This window comes from Erythrolamprus reginae, chromosome 2 (assembly GCF_031021105.1).
Source record: "Erythrolamprus reginae isolate rEryReg1 chromosome 2, rEryReg1.hap1, whole genome shotgun sequence".
Taxonomy (NCBI): domain Eukaryota; kingdom Metazoa; phylum Chordata; class Lepidosauria; order Squamata; family Dipsadidae; genus Erythrolamprus; species Erythrolamprus reginae.
In genome coordinates, this window is record NC_091951.1 from 281,591,738 (window position 1) to 281,613,177 (window position 21,440).

The 21,440-nt window shown below is 39.7% G+C and overlaps 1 protein-coding gene across 1 annotated transcript in view; it reads left to right on the forward strand.

Moving 5' to 3' along the window:
• The window catches only part of AOPEP (aminopeptidase O (putative)), a 259,513-nt gene that overhangs the window by 229,070 nt on the left and 9,003 nt on the right, over positions 1–21,440 (forward strand). The window contains exon 14 of the mRNA XM_070742785.1: positions 740–856. Within this exon, the coding sequence (XP_070598886.1) occupies positions 740–856 (117 nt within the window). The remainder of the gene's footprint in view (positions 1–739; positions 857–21,440) is intronic.

A 21,440-nucleotide genomic window follows, 5' to 3' on the forward strand; every position in this document is an offset into this window, starting at 1 on the left:
GTGGAATGAAAACATTGGCTACATAAGAAACCACCTACTGCTTTTTAGAACACCAAATTTCTCATTCAAATGGCTTATTTCCTATCCTTTGACATGCACCTTATTTTCAATGCTTTTTTTCATCTAATAAAACCAGAATAAATGTAGCACTTATTTGCAATATTGTTGTTGCAATAGTGGTTGGGTCATTTTTCCCTGTTCATTTTCCCTGCAATTAAATCCTTCATTTTTCTTCTATTGTTCATGCAGTAAACTAGAATTATTTATACTCTTAATTGAACATTCATAGGGAATTTACCTCTGAATAAGTATGCTTAGAATTGCACTAAAAGGGGGTGGATATATGTGGAGATAGGGATGTATACTGTTGCTATTTCAATTTTGAAAGAGAAATTTGGATAAATTTGTATTTCTGTTTTGCTACAGTTCTTCAACCCTGATATGTATTAAAATCTCCAGAAAGTGACACAGTATAATTTGTGCTTTTGAAAATTTCTTATGAAAATTAAGTAAGGTGGTATATTTTGCAAAGTACATTAGGTGATAATATGTTTGTGAAAGGAGTTTCTTAGAATAATGACATGAGAATGTTCATAATGAATTCATACACTGCTTCTATATATTACAATCATATGGTATAATTTCATATGTTGTCTGAGACTAGTCACTGGCTGGCCTCTTTTATTTGAATTACAAAAAGGCTATAATTTTATCTCACAAGCTATTTATTTTCTTTTAGCTTTCCCCGGACCAGCTGGTCTTACTTCTGGAATGTCTCCTGCAGAAGGGGACATTCTGTTCAAAAATGTTGGAATGCTTACAGAAAACTTACCACCTCCGTGAGCAGGATGCAGAGGTAATCCATTTACAGACACGGGGAGCTCGCAAACGGAGCCAATAGCACAGAACAATTGCATTATGTGGAATGCAGGATTATTCTAAGGGGTTTTTTAAAAATCAATTTTAAAAATTTAAATTTGTCCCGAAGGCAATGCAGGTAGAACATGGGTTGCATTGACTGCTTTCAGTTTTACAGGCTATGTTTTTAATAAACGTTTGTTTGTAACAAAGCACATGTGTGTACATGCATGCTTGCATAGTTTGGTTAGTACAGCCAAGTCACATCTTTCCACTGTGTCTTTTGAGTTTGAAAAATACACACATCTGGAGAGAATTATATGATATGTGCCTTATTGTGGATTCATTTTCTTTTTGCTAACTGTGTACCTGTTTATATTTGGGAGTAAAACTGTTTTTTGTTGTTGTTTATATTCAACTACACATGAGAATTTGTACTTAAAAATATTAGATTGTGTGTTTATGAAAAAGTAAAATACGGCTTTTCATTTTGAATTCTTTTAAAAAACAGACCTTGTGCAAAGGGTGGTAATAAGGGTGGGGTCTAACTTACCTCGCCGCTGGTTCACTTCCTCCTGCAATGCATGGCTGTATGTACATTGCATGCCATGTAGCCATGCGGCATGGGCACACAGATGATTCGTGTGAAGTGCCAAAAAGTCAGCTTCTGCGCATGGGCAGAAGCCGAAATCAAGATAGTGGCACCCACGGACTGGCACTGATAGAACTGGCTCCCTACCATCATCACTGGTTTACTAATGATTCTAAAAAAACAGTTATAACTAGTAGGAACCCACTTCTATTATTTATTAATTGATACTTGCCCATTCAACCCATGTAGCTTCTCTGTAGTATATAATTAAGAAAAGAAAGAAAAAAAGAAGATAGATTACAATTAAGAAAATCAACCCCAGCGGCCACCATAATAATAATAATAATAATAATAATTTATTAGATTTGTATGCCGCCCCTCTCCGAAGACTCGGGGCGGCTCACAACAAGCAATAAAACAATATTGTACAGGCACAAATCTAATATTAAGAAAAAACTAAAAAACCCTATCAATTAAAAAACCAAACAGCACATACATACCAAACATAAATTATAATAAGCTTGGGGGAAAGGTGTCTCAAATCCCCCATGCCTGGCGGTATAGATGGGTCTTAAGTAGTTTACGGAAGACGAGGAGGGTGGGAGCAGTTCTAATCTCCGGGGGGAGTTGATTCCAGAGGGCCGGGGCCGCCACAGAGAAGGCTCTTCCCCTGGGGCCCGCCAGACGACATTGTTTAGTCGACGGGACCCGGAGAAGGCCAACTCTGTGGGACCTTATCGGCCGCTGGGATTCGTGCGGTAGTAGGCGGTTCCGGAGGTATTCTGGTCCAATGCCATGTAGGGCTTTAAAGGTCATGACCAACACTTTGAATTGTGACCGGAAACTGATCGGCAGCCAATGCAAGCCACGGAGTGTTGTAGAAACGTGGGCGAATCTAGGAAGCCCCACGATAGCTCTCGCGGCTGCGTTCTGCACAATCTGAAGTTTCCGAACACTTTTCAAACGTAGCCCCATGTAGAGAGCGTTGCAGTAATCGAACCTCGAGGTGATAAGGGCATGAGTGACTGTGAGCAATGACTCCCTGTCCAAATAGGGCCGCAACTGGTGCACCAGGCGAACCTGGGCAAACGCCCTCCTCGCCACAGCCGAAAGATGATGTTCCAATGTCAGCTGTGGGTCGAGGAGGACGCCCAAGTTGCGCACCCTCTCTGAGGGGGTCAGTAGTTCCCCCCCCCAGGGTAATGGACGGACAGATGGAATTGTCCTTGGGAGGCAACACCCACAGCCACTCTGTCTTGTCTGGATTGAGTTTGAGTTTGTTGACACCCATCCAGGCCCCAACAGCCTCCAGGCACCGGCACATCACTTCCACTGCTTCGCTGACTGGACATGGGGTGGAGATGTACAACTGGGTATCATCCGCATATTGATGATACCTCACCCCATGCCCTTGGATGATCTCACCCAGCGGTTTCATGTAGATATTAAATAGCAGGGGGGAGAGGACCGACCCCTGAGGCACCCCATAATAACTGACTGCTTTTGCTGGCTAACAAAAAAAGAAAGAAAAATCACAACCGAAGGCAGTACAAATAGCAACTGAACACATTTTCAAAGCACTCTAAAAACTTTGTGTGTATGGGAACTAAATGATTTACCGGTCCTGTCTTTAAAGTGATCCAAAAGCTTAATTTAGTTCAAAATAGAGTATTTAAAAAAACAAAACGCTATCTAGGAATGGGATTATTCTGAACATTTATCTATCTATCTGTCTGTCTGTCTGTATGTATATATGTATGTATGTCTATTTATTTATTGTTTAATTATATATCAGATTTAGAGACCACCCATTTTACTCACAGAGTGACTCTTGGCTGTGTGCAATTAAAAACATAAAGACCAGCTAAAGTGGGTATTCCGATAGAAAACAGTTACAATTGAAAAGAACGAAGTTAAAATATCCTCCTGGGTGCTTGGGGTTTTTCCAGACAGGGCTTTTGTTCCCTGCCAGGTTCTTGATAAATTGTACAAGTAGTAGCTACTTTTCATTTACTGTCTTATTTAAAGATTAGGCTCTTGAGGCCTTTGATGGTGATCCTGTGTCTGAGTGACATTGCCAAGTGAGGTATGAAGAGGGGCTGTAGATCAAAACAAAGTCTCTCAAGCTGGTGGTCTTCAAATATTAAGGATTCCAGAGGGCATCCCTCTTCTCCTTTCTGCAACCGTGATGGAATGAAAGCTTCTGTTTTGAGTAAATTGTATCATCTGAATCCTACGCTGTATTTAGCCTTCAATATAACTACTGAGAAAACCCACAGAGTTGGCCTTCTCCGGGTCCTGTCGACTAAGCAGTGTCGGTTGGTGGGCCCGCAGGGGAGGGCCTTCTCTGTGGCGGCTCTGGCTCTCTAGAATCAACTACCCCCTGAGGTCTGTACTGCCCCCACCCTACTGGCTTTTCGGAAAGTCTTGAAAATCTGGCTTTTCCGGCAGGCCTGGGGGCCTTGAGGACTGACATCTCTTAATTCCAGCCTAAATAAGATTTGATTGGGATGTATGATGTGGTATGATTGTATTGCTAAGATTTAAGGGTTTTTATAGTATTACTAATGTTGTAAATTGATTGTTGTAAGCCGCCCTGAGTCCTTTGGGAGTGGGCGGGATACAAATCTAATTAAATAAATAAGTAAAATAAATATCAATCACAAATGAAATGCACCATAGCTTGTCTGAATTCGGATAACACAGAAACTGTAGGCAATCCAAGTGAAGCCGATCAGTTCAGAACTCTTCCTTGTGGCTGTCTGTGGGGGTTCTCAGTCATCCAGGTCCTGGTTGTCCCAAAGGTGCTTTTCTAAAGGCAACTGGACTTCATTTTTCCTTGAAGAAGTTTCGCTTCTCAACCGAGAAGCTTCTTCAGAATTGCTTCTTGGATGATAAGTGAAGCGCTTTCAAGGAAAAACGAAGTCTAGTTGCCTTTGGAAAAGCACCTTTGGGCCTTCCTTGGGGCCATTTGGAGGACAAATGCAAAGAGAAGGGTGAAAGGAGACCTTCTTAACCCAAAACTACATAACAGAATAACAAAGTTGGAAGGAACCTTCTAGTCAAAATCTCTGCCCAAGCAGAAAACTCTATACCATTTCAGGCAAATGGTTGTCCAGTCTTTTCTTAAACACCTCTTAATGTTTTAGCATTATTGTATTTGTGCAAGTAGTAACTATTCTTCATTTACTACAAGCCTCCTTTCAGAAGGTGATACCGTATTTTGTTTTGTATAACAACAAAAGGAAGCGTCTGCACTAGATTTGTTCCATAAATAGAATTATATGTGAAACTAAATTAAGACAAAGGCAGGTTTTAGATTGCTGCAGTTGTCGTAATATCTTTCAGTGGTTACTGGAATGTTGATTGAAGCTTTTTAAAGGTCAGTACATGAAATTAAAAGCTCCACAATTGAAAAATATCTCCTTCATCCAAGGAAATATTTAAGATAATAGGTAAAGTTTATTTCAGCTTTAACATATTTGTTGTTTATAGATGTCCTAAAGACCAGATTTATTTTTAATTGGCCTTGAAACACACTTTGCTATTTATAGAAATTAAGTTATATTTAGGTATATTTTAATCACATACAAATACCAAAGAAATGTCAGGACTTCTATATCTGGAAGAGAAATAACTGAGAAGGTAACATCGGAGCTGCATTCCCTGTGTGATGGTTGCGTGCCAGGACACCAAGACCTATGTGAATTTTTTACACTAGACTGATTTTTCATTATCTCCTGGCATAAATTGTGCCAAATGTACTTGGGTATGTCTCTGTGTGTGTGTGTGTGTATTGGAAGGAAAGCCACAACCTCTGTGGGAGATATATTACCTCAGCTTCATCTTGCAAGGTGAAGTCAAGGGCTTCACTCTAGCCTTCAAGAAAGGAAACAGAGATAACATTACCATTACAGTTTCTACAGCTACTGGATAACAAGAACCAACAGTCCTCAAAAGGGAATGTTGTGGTACATACTCTTGTCTGCCTAAACAAGGAAGTTTCTGTGGCTCAAAACACAATAAATGCCACAAGGAGGGGATTTGCTCCCATCTCCTTGAAACAAAGGAACAAGCTTTATTTTTGATGAGTTCTGGAGACCTCACCTACAAAAAGATATTGACAAAATTGAACGGGTCCAAAGACGGGCTACAAGAATGGTGGAAGGTCTTAAGCATAAAACGTATCAAGAAAGACTTAATGAACTCAATCTGTATAGTCTGGAGGACAGAAGGAAAAGGGGGGACATGATCGAAAATTTAAATATATTAAAGGGTTAAATAAGGTCCAGGAGGGAAGTGTTTTTAATAGGAAAGTGAACACAAGAACAAGGGGACACAATCTGAAGTTAGTTGGGGGAAAGATCAAAAGCAACATGAGAAAATATTATTTTACTGAAAGAGTAGTAGATCCTTGGAACAAACTTCCAGCAGACGTGGTAGATAAATCCACAGTAACTGAATTTAAACATGCCTGGGATAAACATATATCCATCCTAAGATAAAATACAGAAAATAGTATAAGGGCAGACTAGATGGACCATGAGGTCTTTTTCTGCCGTCAGACTTCTATGTTTCTATGTTTCTATGAATGGCTTTGAGTAACATTCAAATATGTATAATTAAATGCAATATATGTATATGTGAGAGAGATCTTGAAAGACAGGAGAAAATGTGAAATGTTCAGAATAGATAGAATGATCATCAATTCTTTTTGAATTGTTAACTTGTTGGTCAGATTAATTGTTCAGTTACTTTAATGTGTAACATTAAGTTACTATCTGCCTAGTGATGGTGAACCCATGGCATGCGTACCAGAGGTGGCACCCGGAGCCATCTCTGTGGTCATGCACCCCATCGCTAGATGTTCTTCTGATTTCTGGTGTGCACATGCGTGCCAGCTAGCTGGTCTTTGCACATGCCAGAGCACTGGAAACCCAAAGACCAGCTATCTAGTGCTCATGCACACACCAGAAATCCGAAGACCACTTGGCCACCGCACCAGCCAGCTGGACTTTGGGTTTCCAGTGTTCCACTGCACGCATGCACGTTTGGGTACTCTGTGCTGAAAAGGTTTGCCATCACTGCCCTAGTGCAAGTGTTAAGTTAAATATTCTAACTGATAATATATCTCAATGTACATTATAGCATGTTTCCCCGAAAATAAGACCCTGTCTTATATTTTTTTGAACCCTGAAATAAGCGCTTGGCCTTATTGCCATGCACCCAAAAGCTCAATTGAGTTTATTATCAGGGGATGTCTTATTTTGGGAGAAACAGGGTACATATGCAATTTCTTAGAGTATTTTTAACAGGTTTTGGTGAAACCTGTTTGCCTTTACAAACTGATATCAATGAAAACATTTACAAAAGTTATCTATACATATAGTGGTTCCAGGGTTCACAGTAGACTTTTGGTAAATCATGCGGAAGCCCCTTAGATTTTTGGAAGAAATTGTGAAGAGATGTCTAGATAAATCAAAAGAACTGGAGACAATTGCTAGAAACTGTTTCTTATGAAGAGAATATCTATCTGTCTGTCTGTCTGTCTGTCTGTCTGTCTGTCTGTCTATCTTCTATCTATCTATCTATCTATCTATCTATCTATCTATCTATCTATCTATCTATCATCTATCTATCTATCTAGATTTATATGCTGCCCATCTCCGAGGACTGTATATATACTGTAATTGACAGCATGTGAACTGACAAAACCTGATAAGCCATAAAAACAGGAGATCAAAGAAGAAAACATGTAGAATATGAAGTTTCAAGTAATAAGATACTCTTCCCACCTAATTTGTCTCCTGTTAGGTCAATGACATGGCTGTATTGCCTGGCCCCAGGAAGTAGGTGTTGGACACACCACCTAACCAGTGATACTGTTATTGGCAAACCACCAAAAAGCCTCCATGGCTTAAATTCCATAATTATATTTTTAAACCCACATAGTAAGACCACACAGTTCTTAACATACTGACAAATGTGGACAAATGTGCTAAGTAATGACCATCCCAAAATAACAGGGTTGTTTTTTTATTCCAATTGCTCTCACCATTTCTCCTTGGTTCTAGGTTGCTTCTCTCCTTGATTAGTTTCCACCATAGTTTCTTGTCTTGCCTTCTGGTGCTTTGAAACATGGGTAGAGACCCTTTTCTTTGTGGCAGCCTGTCAAATATTGGAACATTGCTATCATGTCAACCCTCGTCCTTCTTTTCAGTAGACCAGACATATCCAAGTCCTGCAGCCATCCTTCATATGCTTTAGCCTCCAACCCCTAATTATCTTTGGTTTGCTATTTTCTGCACTTTTTACAGAGTATCAACATCTTTTCATATTGTGGTAACCAAAACTGGATGCAATATTCCAAGTGTATCTTACTAAAGCATTATAAAGTGGTACTCACACTTCATGTGATTTTGATTCTATCTCTGTGTTGGCTTTTTTGACGGTTGCTAGCTCAGATTTAAGTGATTATTCACTAGTGCTGAAGGATCCTTCTTGCAGTTACTGCTATTGAGCTGAGTTTCACCTGTACATTTGGTTTTTCTTGCCTAGGTTTTTTGGTTACAGCTGAAGAGAGTTGCTTTTGAATATGCCTTTCATTGTGCAAAAGGCTTGTGCAATGAACTGGTTTTCAGCATGAATGTTTTTTGGGGGGGCATGGGATGTCTTACAATGTGTTGATAGTAGTAAAGATGAAGGATTCAAGTGGTTGCCATGTATACCCATTATTATTATATTTTTGGTCAGTTTCAGTGAGAGAATTAGAAGAGTTTTAAAATTCTATATTTTGTAGAATATACACAATGAATTTTGGAGATTTCTTCTAGTGTATTAAGCATGAAATGAAATACCCTTTTACGTAAATTTCACAAATTTCTCTAAGGAATAAATTTTGATTAGCCAGGAAGCCCCTGACTATTTTGGTCCACATTTTATGAGATTCATTTTAAGTGGAAAAAAGTCCCACTTCTTTCATTGCTGCTCCCTCCGAAAATCAGCTGAGTCTTTTTTCAGCCCTAACCAGTGAAGCCATCTGCGAAGTGATCTTCCCTTTGCCTGATTTTCTCATTGTTTCTCTCTGAAGGGAGATAGAAGTGAAGTGTTTTAGAAACTGTTTTTTTATCCCCAACCAGGGGATAAAAAGCAAGTAGTTGGGCTCAAAACCATCAAACTAATGTGCTGAAGCTGATCAGATTAAAGACTAATCAGATAAATACCTGGTAGGCTGATTATTTTCCCCTATTTTCCTCCCCCCAAACTAAGGTGCTTCTTATACTCTGGTGCATCTTATACGGTAAATTTTGGGTTCAGTTGTGTTGTAAATTGAGGTATTGCTTTTATCACAACGTATCAACTGTTCTTCTGCAGAAAAAGTCCACAAAACTAGCATGCACCTAAACACATGCACGTGGACACAACCCTAACCCTTTAAAACAATAAATCTGGACAACACTAGCAAAATTAAGAATACAAAGTGTGCACCAAACACTGTAAGCCATGAACTGACAAACAGCAGCTAAAACCGAAGCCACACTAAAAAAAAATGTGCTTTTACTTTATTCGGGAGAGTTCAGAATTGAAAAACCACACTGAAAAGGAGCCGCCTCATTTATTCACCAGCCATGCTTCCTGCAGCAATAGCATGTGGTATGAGCTCATCCCAAACTGTTTTGGGATAAAGAATTACAGTTTTATTTTCACAATTATTTGGAAAGCTAAGATATGGCCATTTCCCATTAAAAATGAGAAGCTGAAATTAGAATTGATCTGCTGAAGTATTTGCAACATTTACATTTCTATTATTCATGTGATAGGCTCCCTATGACTCTTCAGTAAGTTGTGTCTATAATGAAAAAAAATCAGTCCTCACATTAGCGGCTGGGCCCTTCCTGTATATCAATGATTCTCAACCTGGGGCTCGGGACCACTTTGGGGTAGTTGAACGACCGTTTCACAGGGGTCGCTTAAGATCATGGGAAAAGACAAATTTCTCATGATGTTAGGAACTAAATCTTCTATTCTGGCACCTTGGAACATATTTTTACAATCCGATCGATCAGGCGTTTACAAGTGGGGGTATCCCTCTGACCTTCCTGCCAATCAGCTTAAAGCTCTGTTGGAAGAATTGACACTAGGCTTATGGTTGGGGATCACCACAACATGAGGATCTGTATTAAGGGGGCACAGCATTAGAAAGGTTGAGAAGCACTGCTGTATAATGTTCCTAAATGACCCCATTTAAAGCAATCCTCAGAGACTATAGAAGTTTATTTCATGACATTTTTCTACTTCCACCAGTTTAAGACATGCTGTGGATCAAGCCTTTTAGAGTTACTAGTGGGAGGGCAGAGGAGGGAAAAATAAAAATATAAGAAGGCAGAATGAAAACAGACGTTGAGCAATGCAAGCTAAGGCATAATATCCAGAGATGCCTAATAACACATATACAACTGTTCCATTGTAGTAAAGAAGCATGTGTAACTGTAAAATCTTATTTCACAAGCCAGAGTTACGTTGCTATAAACTATAGAGAACTCTTGAGTTTCTCAAATGAATTATGCATAAGAAGAAGATAACTTCTATCCATCGCCCAAACCATGAAAAATCTGGCAGGCATCAGAGAACATGTTTACCACAAAGTAATATTTATGTTTACTAGCTTTTGAATTGGGCAGTGTCTCATCTGTTCTGCTTAATCCTTTGGCAAGTTTGCCACCACGCAGCATTTGTTTGGGGGGAGGGGACAAAGTCATGGCTAAATTATTTTCTTTTTCTCCCAAGTTATGTCTGTCTTAAAATTTTACTTTATTTTTAAAACTCTGTGTGTGCATATATGTATGTATGTGTGTATGTATGTGTGTGTATGTGTGTGTGTGTGTATGTGTGTATGTATGTATGTATGTATGTTTTTTCTGTCAGTTGAGGCCAGAACAAGGCTGAAATAGTGTTATCCTAGTCTTTCTTAATTTTAAAAATTCAGCAAAAACATGTGATACCTACCTACCTACCTACCTACCTATCTATCTATCTATCTATCGAGAGAAGGGGTGGAGGAGAGAGAGAGAGAGACAGACAGATTGTACCTCAAAGAAGTTGTAGACCAATCTTCTATCTCTTTCTCATTGGGTTAATTTGAATGCTAGAAAAGGAGAAAGAATGTGCAGTTTGCCGAAACTGTGAATTCCTGGAGGAAAGCAAAAATACCAAATGAACGAATAAATTTTGGCTTATGCACAGTTATCTTTCTGTATTTCCCCATCTTATGTAAACAGAACATAAATGCCCTAATAACTGTTACATATAATAAATATGGAATTCAAATTGTAAATGATGTTATTCCAAATTTCGGGGTGCTTTATCTTGAAACATTGCAAAATTATTATCGGAAGGGCTGCAAATAATAATTTTGAGATTAAACCGCTTGTATATTTCTAATGCAGTTTTCTTCTTTTTCTTCCTTACATTAAAAACTTGAACATAAATGGAGCAAGTGCATAATGTCTTTTAGCTGCCAGAACCTAGGTGTTGTTCAGCTGAAATCATCCTTTTAAACAAAAACTCAAAGTTGCATATTTCAGAAAGAATGTAATTTGTTTTTTTGGCTGTTTGTGACATGCTGAGGAATCTTCTCCACACCAATGTCCAAAGGGTTAATATTTCTGTTTCTTCAAGATCCAACTTTTGCTTCCATAGATTCCATCAGAATCACTTGCACGATTCTGATCTTTGTAGGTATAGATATTTCATGGCATTTCAATAAGTTTTCCAAGGACATCGGGGCTGTGTATTTCTTAACTGCTGATTCCTTTAAAGTTGATTCTAAGAGGCAGATGCTATCTATCACTTCAATATCTTTATTGTGATATTTTTAGGCTGAGTATTGTTGTTATTGTTATCTTATTTATTTAAGTCTTATTTTTTCTCTCTGCTCCTTGGCTTTTATTATAAGAGTTTACCAATCCTTTGCATTTTTGGCTATCAGAGTAGTATTATTAGCACAGCAAAGTTATTGATGTATCTTTCTCCAGTTTTAAAACCATGGTAATCTCCCTTCAATCCATCTTCCCTTAACATATATTTTACATATACCAATAGCATTTAGTCTTATATACCACGTCAGTATATTGCCCCCAACAATCTGGGTCCTCATTTTATCATCTCAAAAAGATTAAAGGCTGAGTCAATCTTGGGTTGACAAGATTTGAACTGCAGCTAGCAGTCAACTGAAGTAGCTTGCAGTACTGTACTCTAACCACTGTACCATCTCTGCTCTATTAAGTTGAATAAATAAGAGGAGAGTATACAATTTCCAATGTAGACTGCAGATATTCTGTAAATAAAGCTTAGCTGTTGAGGCAAGATGCTACGGTAGCATACATCTTCCTAAGAGCTATGCAGTTGTTCCTTTGATGCAAGTAGAAGGTTAGCCTGGGGTGAGATTTCAAACACAGTAACATAATCTAATGTCAATATGATACTCATCTTGGAGTTGGGAAACCATACTGTGAAGCACTAATTTATTTTTGTTTGCACTATAATTCATTTTTAGTACTGAAGGTCAAAAATGTACCTAACACTTCCCCAGCACAATAAGCTGTGTGGTGCTTCATTTTAGGTGTGCCTAAATAAGCATCCAGAGTTATGATTTAGAATAATTTGTCTGCTCTGGCTTTGAACCTGCTAAAGAACTCCACAGCAGGTATTTTTCTAAAGCATTCACTTTGCATCACAATGCAGGAATACATTAAGAAGCAGCCCTTAGTAATAAGTTGATACATATACCTAGCAGTCTGGAAGACTGGCATAATTTTGTCCTCCCTGGCTGCCATATTTTCTTTGTATTATAATGGTAGAGGTTATACCGGCTCCCAGAAATAGTTTGTGAAAAGAAGAGGCTTATAAATATACTGAGTTCATAGTGATGAATGGTGTTCATGCAAAGAATGATAAAAGCAGGACTTCCTTCCAAAAGTCAACACTGAAAGTTGAAGATAACCATGATGTGTCTATACCTGCAAAGATCAGAATCACATAAGCCATGGTATTATCTGTGACATTACGGAAGTATCCGTTGGGCTTTGAAGAAGCAAAATAGGAAGAATATTGGCACTTTGGAATTTGGATATTGGATAATTGGTGTCGAACAACCAAGAAAATAAATTTCTCTTTGGACAAATCAACCCAGAGTTGCTCAAACCATAAATGCGCTCTAGATGAGGCTATCCTTGAAGAGCGTTTGGAAACACCAGCTGGTTAAAAATGCAGCTGTGTAAGCCATAGTAGGTGTACCAAGATTCACCCATATTACTCCAACTCTCTGTGGGACTGCATTGGTTGCCAGTTGACCTCCGAGTGCAATTCAAGGTGTTGGTAATTACCTTTAAAGTCCTACATGGCTTAGGACCAGACTATTTACAGAACCGTCTTCTACCCCTACAACCAATAAGGACCCACAGTCAGCCTTCTCCAGGTCCTGTCCATCAATGTCAGCTGGTGGGACCTCAGGGGCCTTCTCTGTGGCAGCTCCATCACTTTGGAACCAGCTACCTCTGGAGATCCATGTTATCCCCAGAGGTATAACACAGGTCTTCAAGAAAGCCATCAAGACCCAGCTTTTCTGGTGGGCCTGGGACCATGAATGAGTGAGAGTATGTATGGCTTTTTAGGGTTACAATGTCTTTTATACCATTCTATTGTATGTATTGCTCTTGTTTGTTTTATACTGCCGGTATTTATTCTCATGACTGTAAGCCACCCAGAGTCCAGCTGGAGTTGGGCATATAAATCCAATCAAATAAATAAATAAACAAGCTCAAATTATCTACAATTGGTCATATTATGTGAAGAACTGATTCTCTGGATAAGGCTTTAATGCTGAGAGAAGAGGAAGGGAAGGACAACAACAACCAGTAGCAAGCAGTCTGTAGACTCACAGTGGTGATGAGAACATTAGGGATAGCTTGTTATGAAGAAAAATCTATTCAACTGGTTGCTAGGAACTGAACCTACTATAGAGCGCATAGTTGATCAATCAATCAGCCAGGAGGAAGTTTAGGAAAAAGTTACACACAGAGAGATAGCAGAAAGAAAGAAAGAAAGAAAGAAAGAAAGAAAGAAAGAAAGAAAGAAAGAAAGAAAGAAAGAAAGAAAATTTTATTTTCAGATAATCTTTTGAAAAACAGGGTATTTTTTTCCTTTTATTCCTTCTACCCTCAGTTTTATTCTTTGGGATAAGTGATTAAGCATTTGATTCATAAGTAATAAGCAATAGTGATTATTGGGTGAAAATGATAGGAGGAAACATTTTTCTTATAACTGCTTTGGAGTTAAGAACATATGGAGTTCTGTTGATGTTCCAAGAACTCTGGAATTCCATTTTCATGGTTATGATGAATGAGCAACCAGCTGCCGTAGGCTGTTCAGATGGAACATAACGGGTTGTTGAACCGGGGGTTCCTTTCTGAGTTTCTTTTTGTGTTTCTTTTTCAAGGCTGAATAAAAAACTGAGATCAAACTGAGTCTTTTATCTCTGGTTTATTCCAAAGCAAACAATCCAGAATCACTGTTTTGAGCTTCTTTTTTTTGAAGAAGAAGGCCAGTGGTCACAATTGCAGCATGATACAATAGAAAATCTGGTAGCAACTGAGCCATAAGGTGCTTTATTGTACTGAGCAAATTGGAAAAGATAAAAGTTCTTGCATCAGAGGTAGGGGTGCTGTGGTGAAATCATAAGGGCTATGTGGCAATGCCACTGGACAATTTACTGTATAGCTGACAGAAATGTTCATCAAATGGTCAGAAAAAGAAATAGATTTGATAATTGACTGCTGAATAGTCTTATTCATACCAAAAGAGCTGAAGAAAATCAAAACAACAGTATTTTCCTTTAGCATTTTAATAGCAGTGTTCTGTTAGTTACTGTACTAGAGAAAAATACAAATACAAATATAAATCCGGAGTATGACTTATGTTTACATAAATTTATAAATATAAATCTGGAGTATGACATATGTGTTTGTATGTGTATAATTTCTTCTGCTCTTAATGCCTTTTAGCTAAAAACTGTGTACAATTCTTATAAAGGAAAAGAGAAGAGACACCCTTCGTAAAAATTGATGGTATGCTCCTATAGTGTTTTTTAATATTCAGTATACATTTTATATGATTAAAATGCATATTATTATTAATTTTATATAGCACTTAGAATTAGTTGACTGGAAAACAGTTTTTGAGAGTAATGTTTTCTATAAGATTTCTGTGCTGATTACAAGTGCAAATTTCAATTGACTATAATAATCTTTTCTAGGGTAGTTTGAAAATATTCTATTGTAGAACCTTTCTATTGTTGAAAGAGAACCATATCCAGAAATATCCATAAATTCCGGAGTTTAAAAGCACACATTAAAAGCTACAATTTTAATGAAATGTTTTGAAAGAAGGTTGATTGGTTGGTTGGTTGGTTGTATCCAATTATTCTACAGTCTTGTAAGAACAAGCATATAACTGATTATACAGAATGGAACTGGTTGAATTTGCATCCTTTAAACTGAACTAATTGTCTCAATTCAAAGTGGGGAAACGATATTTGGTAGATATGCTAGTCTCTTAATTAATTACACTCTTCTGTTTGATGTTTGCTCATGTATTAAAATTCTCCTCCCAAACACACATGATGTGGATGCAAAGGAATTCAAGCCAGTGATTGATCACCCAGATGATCAACTGATAGCAATTGGAGATGGGTGAGCAGTATGTCCTAAAGCAGGGGGGCCAAAATCATATTATCACGGCGGCATCACGTGACATATCAGGGCTTTTCCGCCCTTCACTAAATCAGTCCTGGGAGTGATCAGCGCGTGACGCTGGGAGTTTAACAGCCCTGTCCTAAAGAGAATTCCTACCTGTATTTAACCACACTTGTACAACTACAAGTATCTTGATCTGGAGTGGGGGATGGTTTCATTTCTTAGCAATCATATCCAATGGATACAAGCAGATACAATGGATACAAGAATATCAATGGTATTCCTCTTCCTTTCCAAGCTAACTTCAAAGTAGGTTTTGTTTGCCTTTATAACTATTATCCCCATGGTCAAGTCTGACTACATAATGCTCTTTTGGGAATTCGTAATTTCTATTATTTATTTACTTACTTGGTAAATTTCTATGCCGCCGCTCTTGCTACCTAGAACGACCTTTTGCAGTTTGATCTCTGATTGTGGAAAAGGTATATTTCTCTTTCCCTTTTTCTTTTTATGGATCAGGTGCACAAAATATACGTACTCTTAAACTACTGCTAACCAAACAACACCAGTTTTTTTTTTTTAAGTGATACAGTTACATTTGCCCTCAAACATTGCAGTAATTTATGGATACGGTTTTGCTTCAAAGGAAACAATACTGTACTGTATTCCCAATGTAAGAATTGCCAAGGATCTATAGGCCTCTCTTTTTTTAACCAAAGATGCTTTTACCGAGGATCGTATTGCAATTACAGACAGCCCTGTGATCCTTGGATAAGAAAACAGTTGCTTTAAGGAGTTGATCCAAGGTGCTACATGAGCCTCCCCCCCCAAAACCCACACATTTTAAACCCTCATTTTCCTTTGAATCCAAAATGCTGCACTCCTAATTATTTCCATATCAAATAAATTTATTGCTTTTGATACTTTACAGAACTTTGTTGACTCAGAGTAGTCCGAAGTTTGGGGCTTCGAGTCCATATTATTCTCCAATGCACTTGCAAGGAGAGTCCAGGATGGGTTATTCTCAGCCTGATTGGCTGGGACTGAGTTCAATTTAAATATTTAGATATTAGTCAGGCACCGCCCCTCTTAGCCCTCCAGTCTAAAAAAACTCAGTCGCAGAATGGGACTTAGAGTTTTCCTCTCCTGTTAAACTTGTTTTAACGGGGTTTTTTATAGTATGTTGTTTATTAGATATAAAGTTGTTTTCTCCTTAGACGTGCGTTAAAATATATATATATACGCAGGACTCAACCGTTCAGAGAGTCTGAGGCTCTCTTTGTGTCTTTTGCCAGTAGAACCTTGGGGAAGAAGATCTCCTCTCAGACGATTAGCCGTTGGTTGCGGGAGTGCATTTCTGAAGCTTATAACGCCAAGAATGCCTCTATTCCGCCAGGGATCACTGGACACTCAACCCGCAGTGCAGCCGCGTCTTCGGCCTGGAGGACTCAGGCTTCACTGGAGGATATTTGTAGGGCGGCCACTTGGGCGGCCCCGTCCACGTTTATAAGACATTATAGGATTGATACGTATGCTTCTGCGGAGGCAGCCTTTGGGAGGAGAGTTCTGCAGGGGGTGTGTTCCTTTCCGACGCCCCTGGTCCAGCCTTCTCCCTCCCTTTAACTGTAACTTGGGCATATCCCATCCTGGACTCTCCTTGCAAGTGCATTGGAGAAGGACTGTTGAACTTACCTGAACGGTCTTCTCGATGCACTGCAAGGAGAGTCCAGACCCGCCCGGCTTTGGGACCAGGGTCGTAGTTTATTTCTTTTTCTTGTTGGAGTTTTCTCCAGTGTGTAGTTAAATAAATGGTTTGGTGGTTCATTCTGCTCCTTCGTATTATTCAGACTGGAGGGCTAAGAGGGGCGGTGCCTGACTAATATCTAAATATTTAAATTGAACTCAGTCCCAGCCAATCAGGCTGAGAATAACCCATCCTGGACTCTCCTTGCAGTGCATCGAGAAGACCGTTCAGGTAAGTTCAACGGTCCTTCTACTCCCAGAAATGAAACCTTTTACCTGGAAAGCTTGGGGATGAACAGGGGATCTTATCTATAAGCCTAAATGAATCATGGTTTCAGGGGTTAACATGCTTACGCCAGGGAACAATATGTGTCACATTGAGCCGTGTGCAAGATGGGGAGCAGATGACGCCAACTCTGCAACATGTGCTCGGTAGCATGTGAACATTTACTTTAATGCAGCTGGTTATGGGAGTTGAATTCAGGGTTATTTTAGCAGTTGTGGTATTATTGTGCATCTGATAGTCTGGAAACTATTATTATGTGAATTCTTAATTACAGGATAGCCTAATCTTTGATCTAAATGCTAATGTCTCTAATCATTTCTTCAGCTCTTTCATTTTAAGCAGAAGTAATAATGTTTACTTTGCAAAATGCTTGATGTTTATTAAGTAAACTGCCCTTCATCCTTGCAGATATCAAGAGGGGTTATAACTTCCTTAAGTACCCTCCTAATAACATCAAGGTTTATCTTGTGTATCATGAGAAGTAATTTCTGTGATTGTGAGGTTTTCGGGTTTTTTGTTTTGATACTGCAGGAATAGAACTAGCAGCAAAAGTATATCAGTACATATTTTTTTCTATGTATAATTTCCTTACCTAAAAATGACAAGAAGTATATGCTATTTGAATATGTGAATGAGTCTGTTCTTGGCAGCTGATTTTTATTCTGGTTTCAATAAAATTATGAAGCTATAAGGATCTGAAAGCCTCTGAAGTTATAGTAATATATTGTATAGAATCTTTTGTTTCTTTTGTATTATAACGTGAAATAATTTACAATTCAAAATTGGGTGGGTTTTTTTCCTGACATCTTTAAAATTAAAACCAGCCACTAACTCCCTGAAGTTGGTGGACTTTTTCTAAAGACTAAAGTAATAGTTTTTTGTTTTTGTTTTTAATAAAGCATGTGTTCTGAATTACTTGCCTTCTAGATTGTATTTGCAAGTCACTGACTAAACCATTTTCTTTTTATATTTTCTTGTTTGTGCATGAGCCGATTCTCAAACTTATTAGTGAACATGTCTGTTGGAATAATTATTTTAAGAAGAAATTACCAAAGTAGTCAAAATACTGATTTAGTTGATTCATTATAATAAGTTTACAACACATTTTTTCCAAGTGGAAGATTAATTAAATGCTCTGATTTTCATCCCAATTTAAAACATATACTTATAATTTACAAAAAGACATTGATTTCAGTGATTTATGTTTAAATAAAAAGACTGTTTTCTGAAGTCAGGTTTTTTTTCCATCCTCAAGGCAAGGAAAATTAAGAAAAGATTCTTATGGATTTTTTGATTCTTTCCATGTTTCTCTAAATGAATAATAGTCTAGTTTGAGAATATATGATAAACATTACATCTAAACTATTTGTCAGTCCATTGTATAAAGCTAGATTCTGTTTGTTTGATTGTAACTCATAGTGTTTGGGTGGCTTATTCTCAGATAATGTGCTTGAAGTTGTATCCATAAGCATGTTAATATTGGTAACTATAGACAATCAAACTCAAACTTTGGACCACTTCTGGAAATAAGAAATTAGCCCATGTCCCTTCCTTGGCGAATTCTTCAAGAGCAGCTAAAGCTCAAGTCCAAATTGGGTGAATTTACAAGTTGTTAATTTGAGAAATGGGGAGCATGAACCAGTTCTGAGGTTTTTGATCAGGGTTGAACTGTGCCATGCAGAAAGAGGGTTAGTCTGCAAAATGAATCATTTTATTTCACAATTGCTTATATTCTGATAATCACTAAGAATAAACAAAACACTGAATACAGTGATCCCCCGATCATTGCGAGGGTTCCGTTCCAGGACCCCTAGCAATGATCGGGGTTTAGCGAAGTAGCGCTGCGGAAGTAAAAACACCATCTGCGCATGCGCAGATGGTGTTTTTACTTCCGCAGCGCTAGCGAGGAGCCGAAGATTGGGGGCCGCGCGGCTGTTTTAAAACATCGCCGCCGGCATGGGGGGCTTGCCAGCACCCCCCGGACCCCCAACCCGGGTTTGGGGGGCTGCTAGGAAGCCCCCCATGCTGGCGGCGACATTTTAAAACAGCCGCACAGCTTCCCAACTGAGTCCTGAAGACAAACGTCAAAGGCGAACTTCCGCGTTTGTCTTCGGGACTCATTGGGAAGCCGCGCGGCTGTTTTAAAACGTCGCCGCCGGCATGGGGGGCTTCCTAGCAGCCCCCCAAACCCAAGTTGGGGGTCCGGGGGGTGCTGGCAAGCCCCCCATGCCGGCGGCGACGTTTTAAAACAGCCGCACGGCCCCCAATCTTCGGCTCCTCGCTAGCGGGCAGGCAGGCGGCGGACAAGCCGTTCGCTGGCGCCGCTCGCTCGCACTTCCCAGCTGAGTCCTGAAGCCAATTCGCTTCAAGACTCAGCTGGGAAGCGGCGAGAATGAACGGCGTGGGCGGGCGAGCGCGCGGGCAGGCAGGCGGCGGACAAGCCGTTCGCTGGCGCCGCTCGCTCGCGCTTCCCAGCTGAGTCCTGAAGCCAATTGGCTTCAGGACTCAGCTGGGAAGCGGCGAGAATGAACGGCGTGGGCGGGCCAGCGCGCGGGCAGGCAGGCGGCGGACAAGCCGTTCGCCGGCGCCGCTCGCTCGCGCTTCCCAGCTGAGTCCTGAAGCCAATTCACTTCAGGACTCAGCTGGGAAGCGGCGAGAATGAACGGCGTGGGCGGGCGAAGGGCGGGCGAGCGGCAGCGAGGAGTTTGCGTGGGTGGTGGGGAAACTCCTCGCTGATGCCCGCCGCTCGCCCTCCCGCCAGCAAGAGGGGGAAGACCTAGGGAAGCCACCCAGCAGCTGATCTGCCCGGCGCCATCTACGCATGCGTGCCCATAGAAAAAAGGGCGCGCATGCGCAGATGGTGTTTTTACTTCCGGGTTGCAAAATCGCCATATAGCCATTTCGCAATGATCGGGATCGCAATACCCGGGGGATCACTGTATATTGCTTTTTTGTTTGCTTGTTGTATTGTTTAATCTTAATTCCATTACTGTATAAATTGTGCCTAAATACATAAAATGCCACAAATAATTAAATGGGAATTGTTCTGCCTATTTCATCATATCCTATTAAATTGTTAGTATTTGATTTTTTGTAGGTACTGATTAGCTCTTGAGTCATGAGATGTTACCACCTGTTCAGTGTAATGGCCCTTTATGTTTCTATTCCTTCTCTTGCCATAGAATAGGGCGAGGAAGCACTAGGATGGGAGGATAGCCTATCAGCAACTTGGCAAAAGACATGTTTTTTCTTCCATATTTTCTCAGTAAATAAAAACCTGTGTTGCAGCAAGTAGTTCACTATAGTGGACAAGGTGTTGGAGGATGATAGTAAAATCATGGTTTATACCAAAATTCTTGTAACAGAATTAAAACTGCCGAGTTTTCGTGGGGTTTTTCCCCATGGAGGCCCCAAAACTTCCTAGAACTAGACCTTTGAAAGAGACAGAGAGAACAATACTTGCTGCTTGGGGAAAAATTTCTGGGCATGAATTGAGAACCAACCACAACACCTTCTTGCCTTTATTCCTCATCAGAGTGAGGGAAGATGACCCTAGATTAATAAAAAGGGGAAGCCATTGTCTCTTTGTAGTGCAGGACCATTGAACTGTGTGAATGTTTGTGAATATAAGTGCTACAATCAGTTGAAAATTTATTTATTTATTCGACTTCTATGCTGCCCAATCCCGAAGGACTCAGGGTGGCTTACAACAGTAATAAAAAAACAGTAAAATAGATACAAAAGATAAAAGAAGTCGAACATTTCTAACTAAAACATTACAAAATCAATTTCCGGTCACAATTCAAAGTGTTGGTCATCACCTATAAAGCCCTTCATGGCACCGGACCAGGGTATCTACGAGACCGCCTTCTGCCGCACAAATCCCAGCGACCGGTTAGGTCCCACAGAGTGGGCCTTCTCTGGGTCCCGTCAACAAAACAATGTCATTTGGCGGGCCCCAGGGGAAGAGCCTTCTCTGTGGCGGCCCCGGCCCTCTGGAACCAACTCCCCCCGGAGATTAGAATTGCCCCCACCCTCCTCACCTTTCGTAAGCTCCTTAAAACCCACCTCTGCCATCAGGCATGGGGGAACTGAGATATTCTTTCCCCCTAGGCCTTTACAATTTACGCATGGTATGTCTGTATGTATGTTTGTTTGGTTTTACAAATAAGGGTTTTTTAAATTGTTTTAGTATTAGTTTTTAATATTG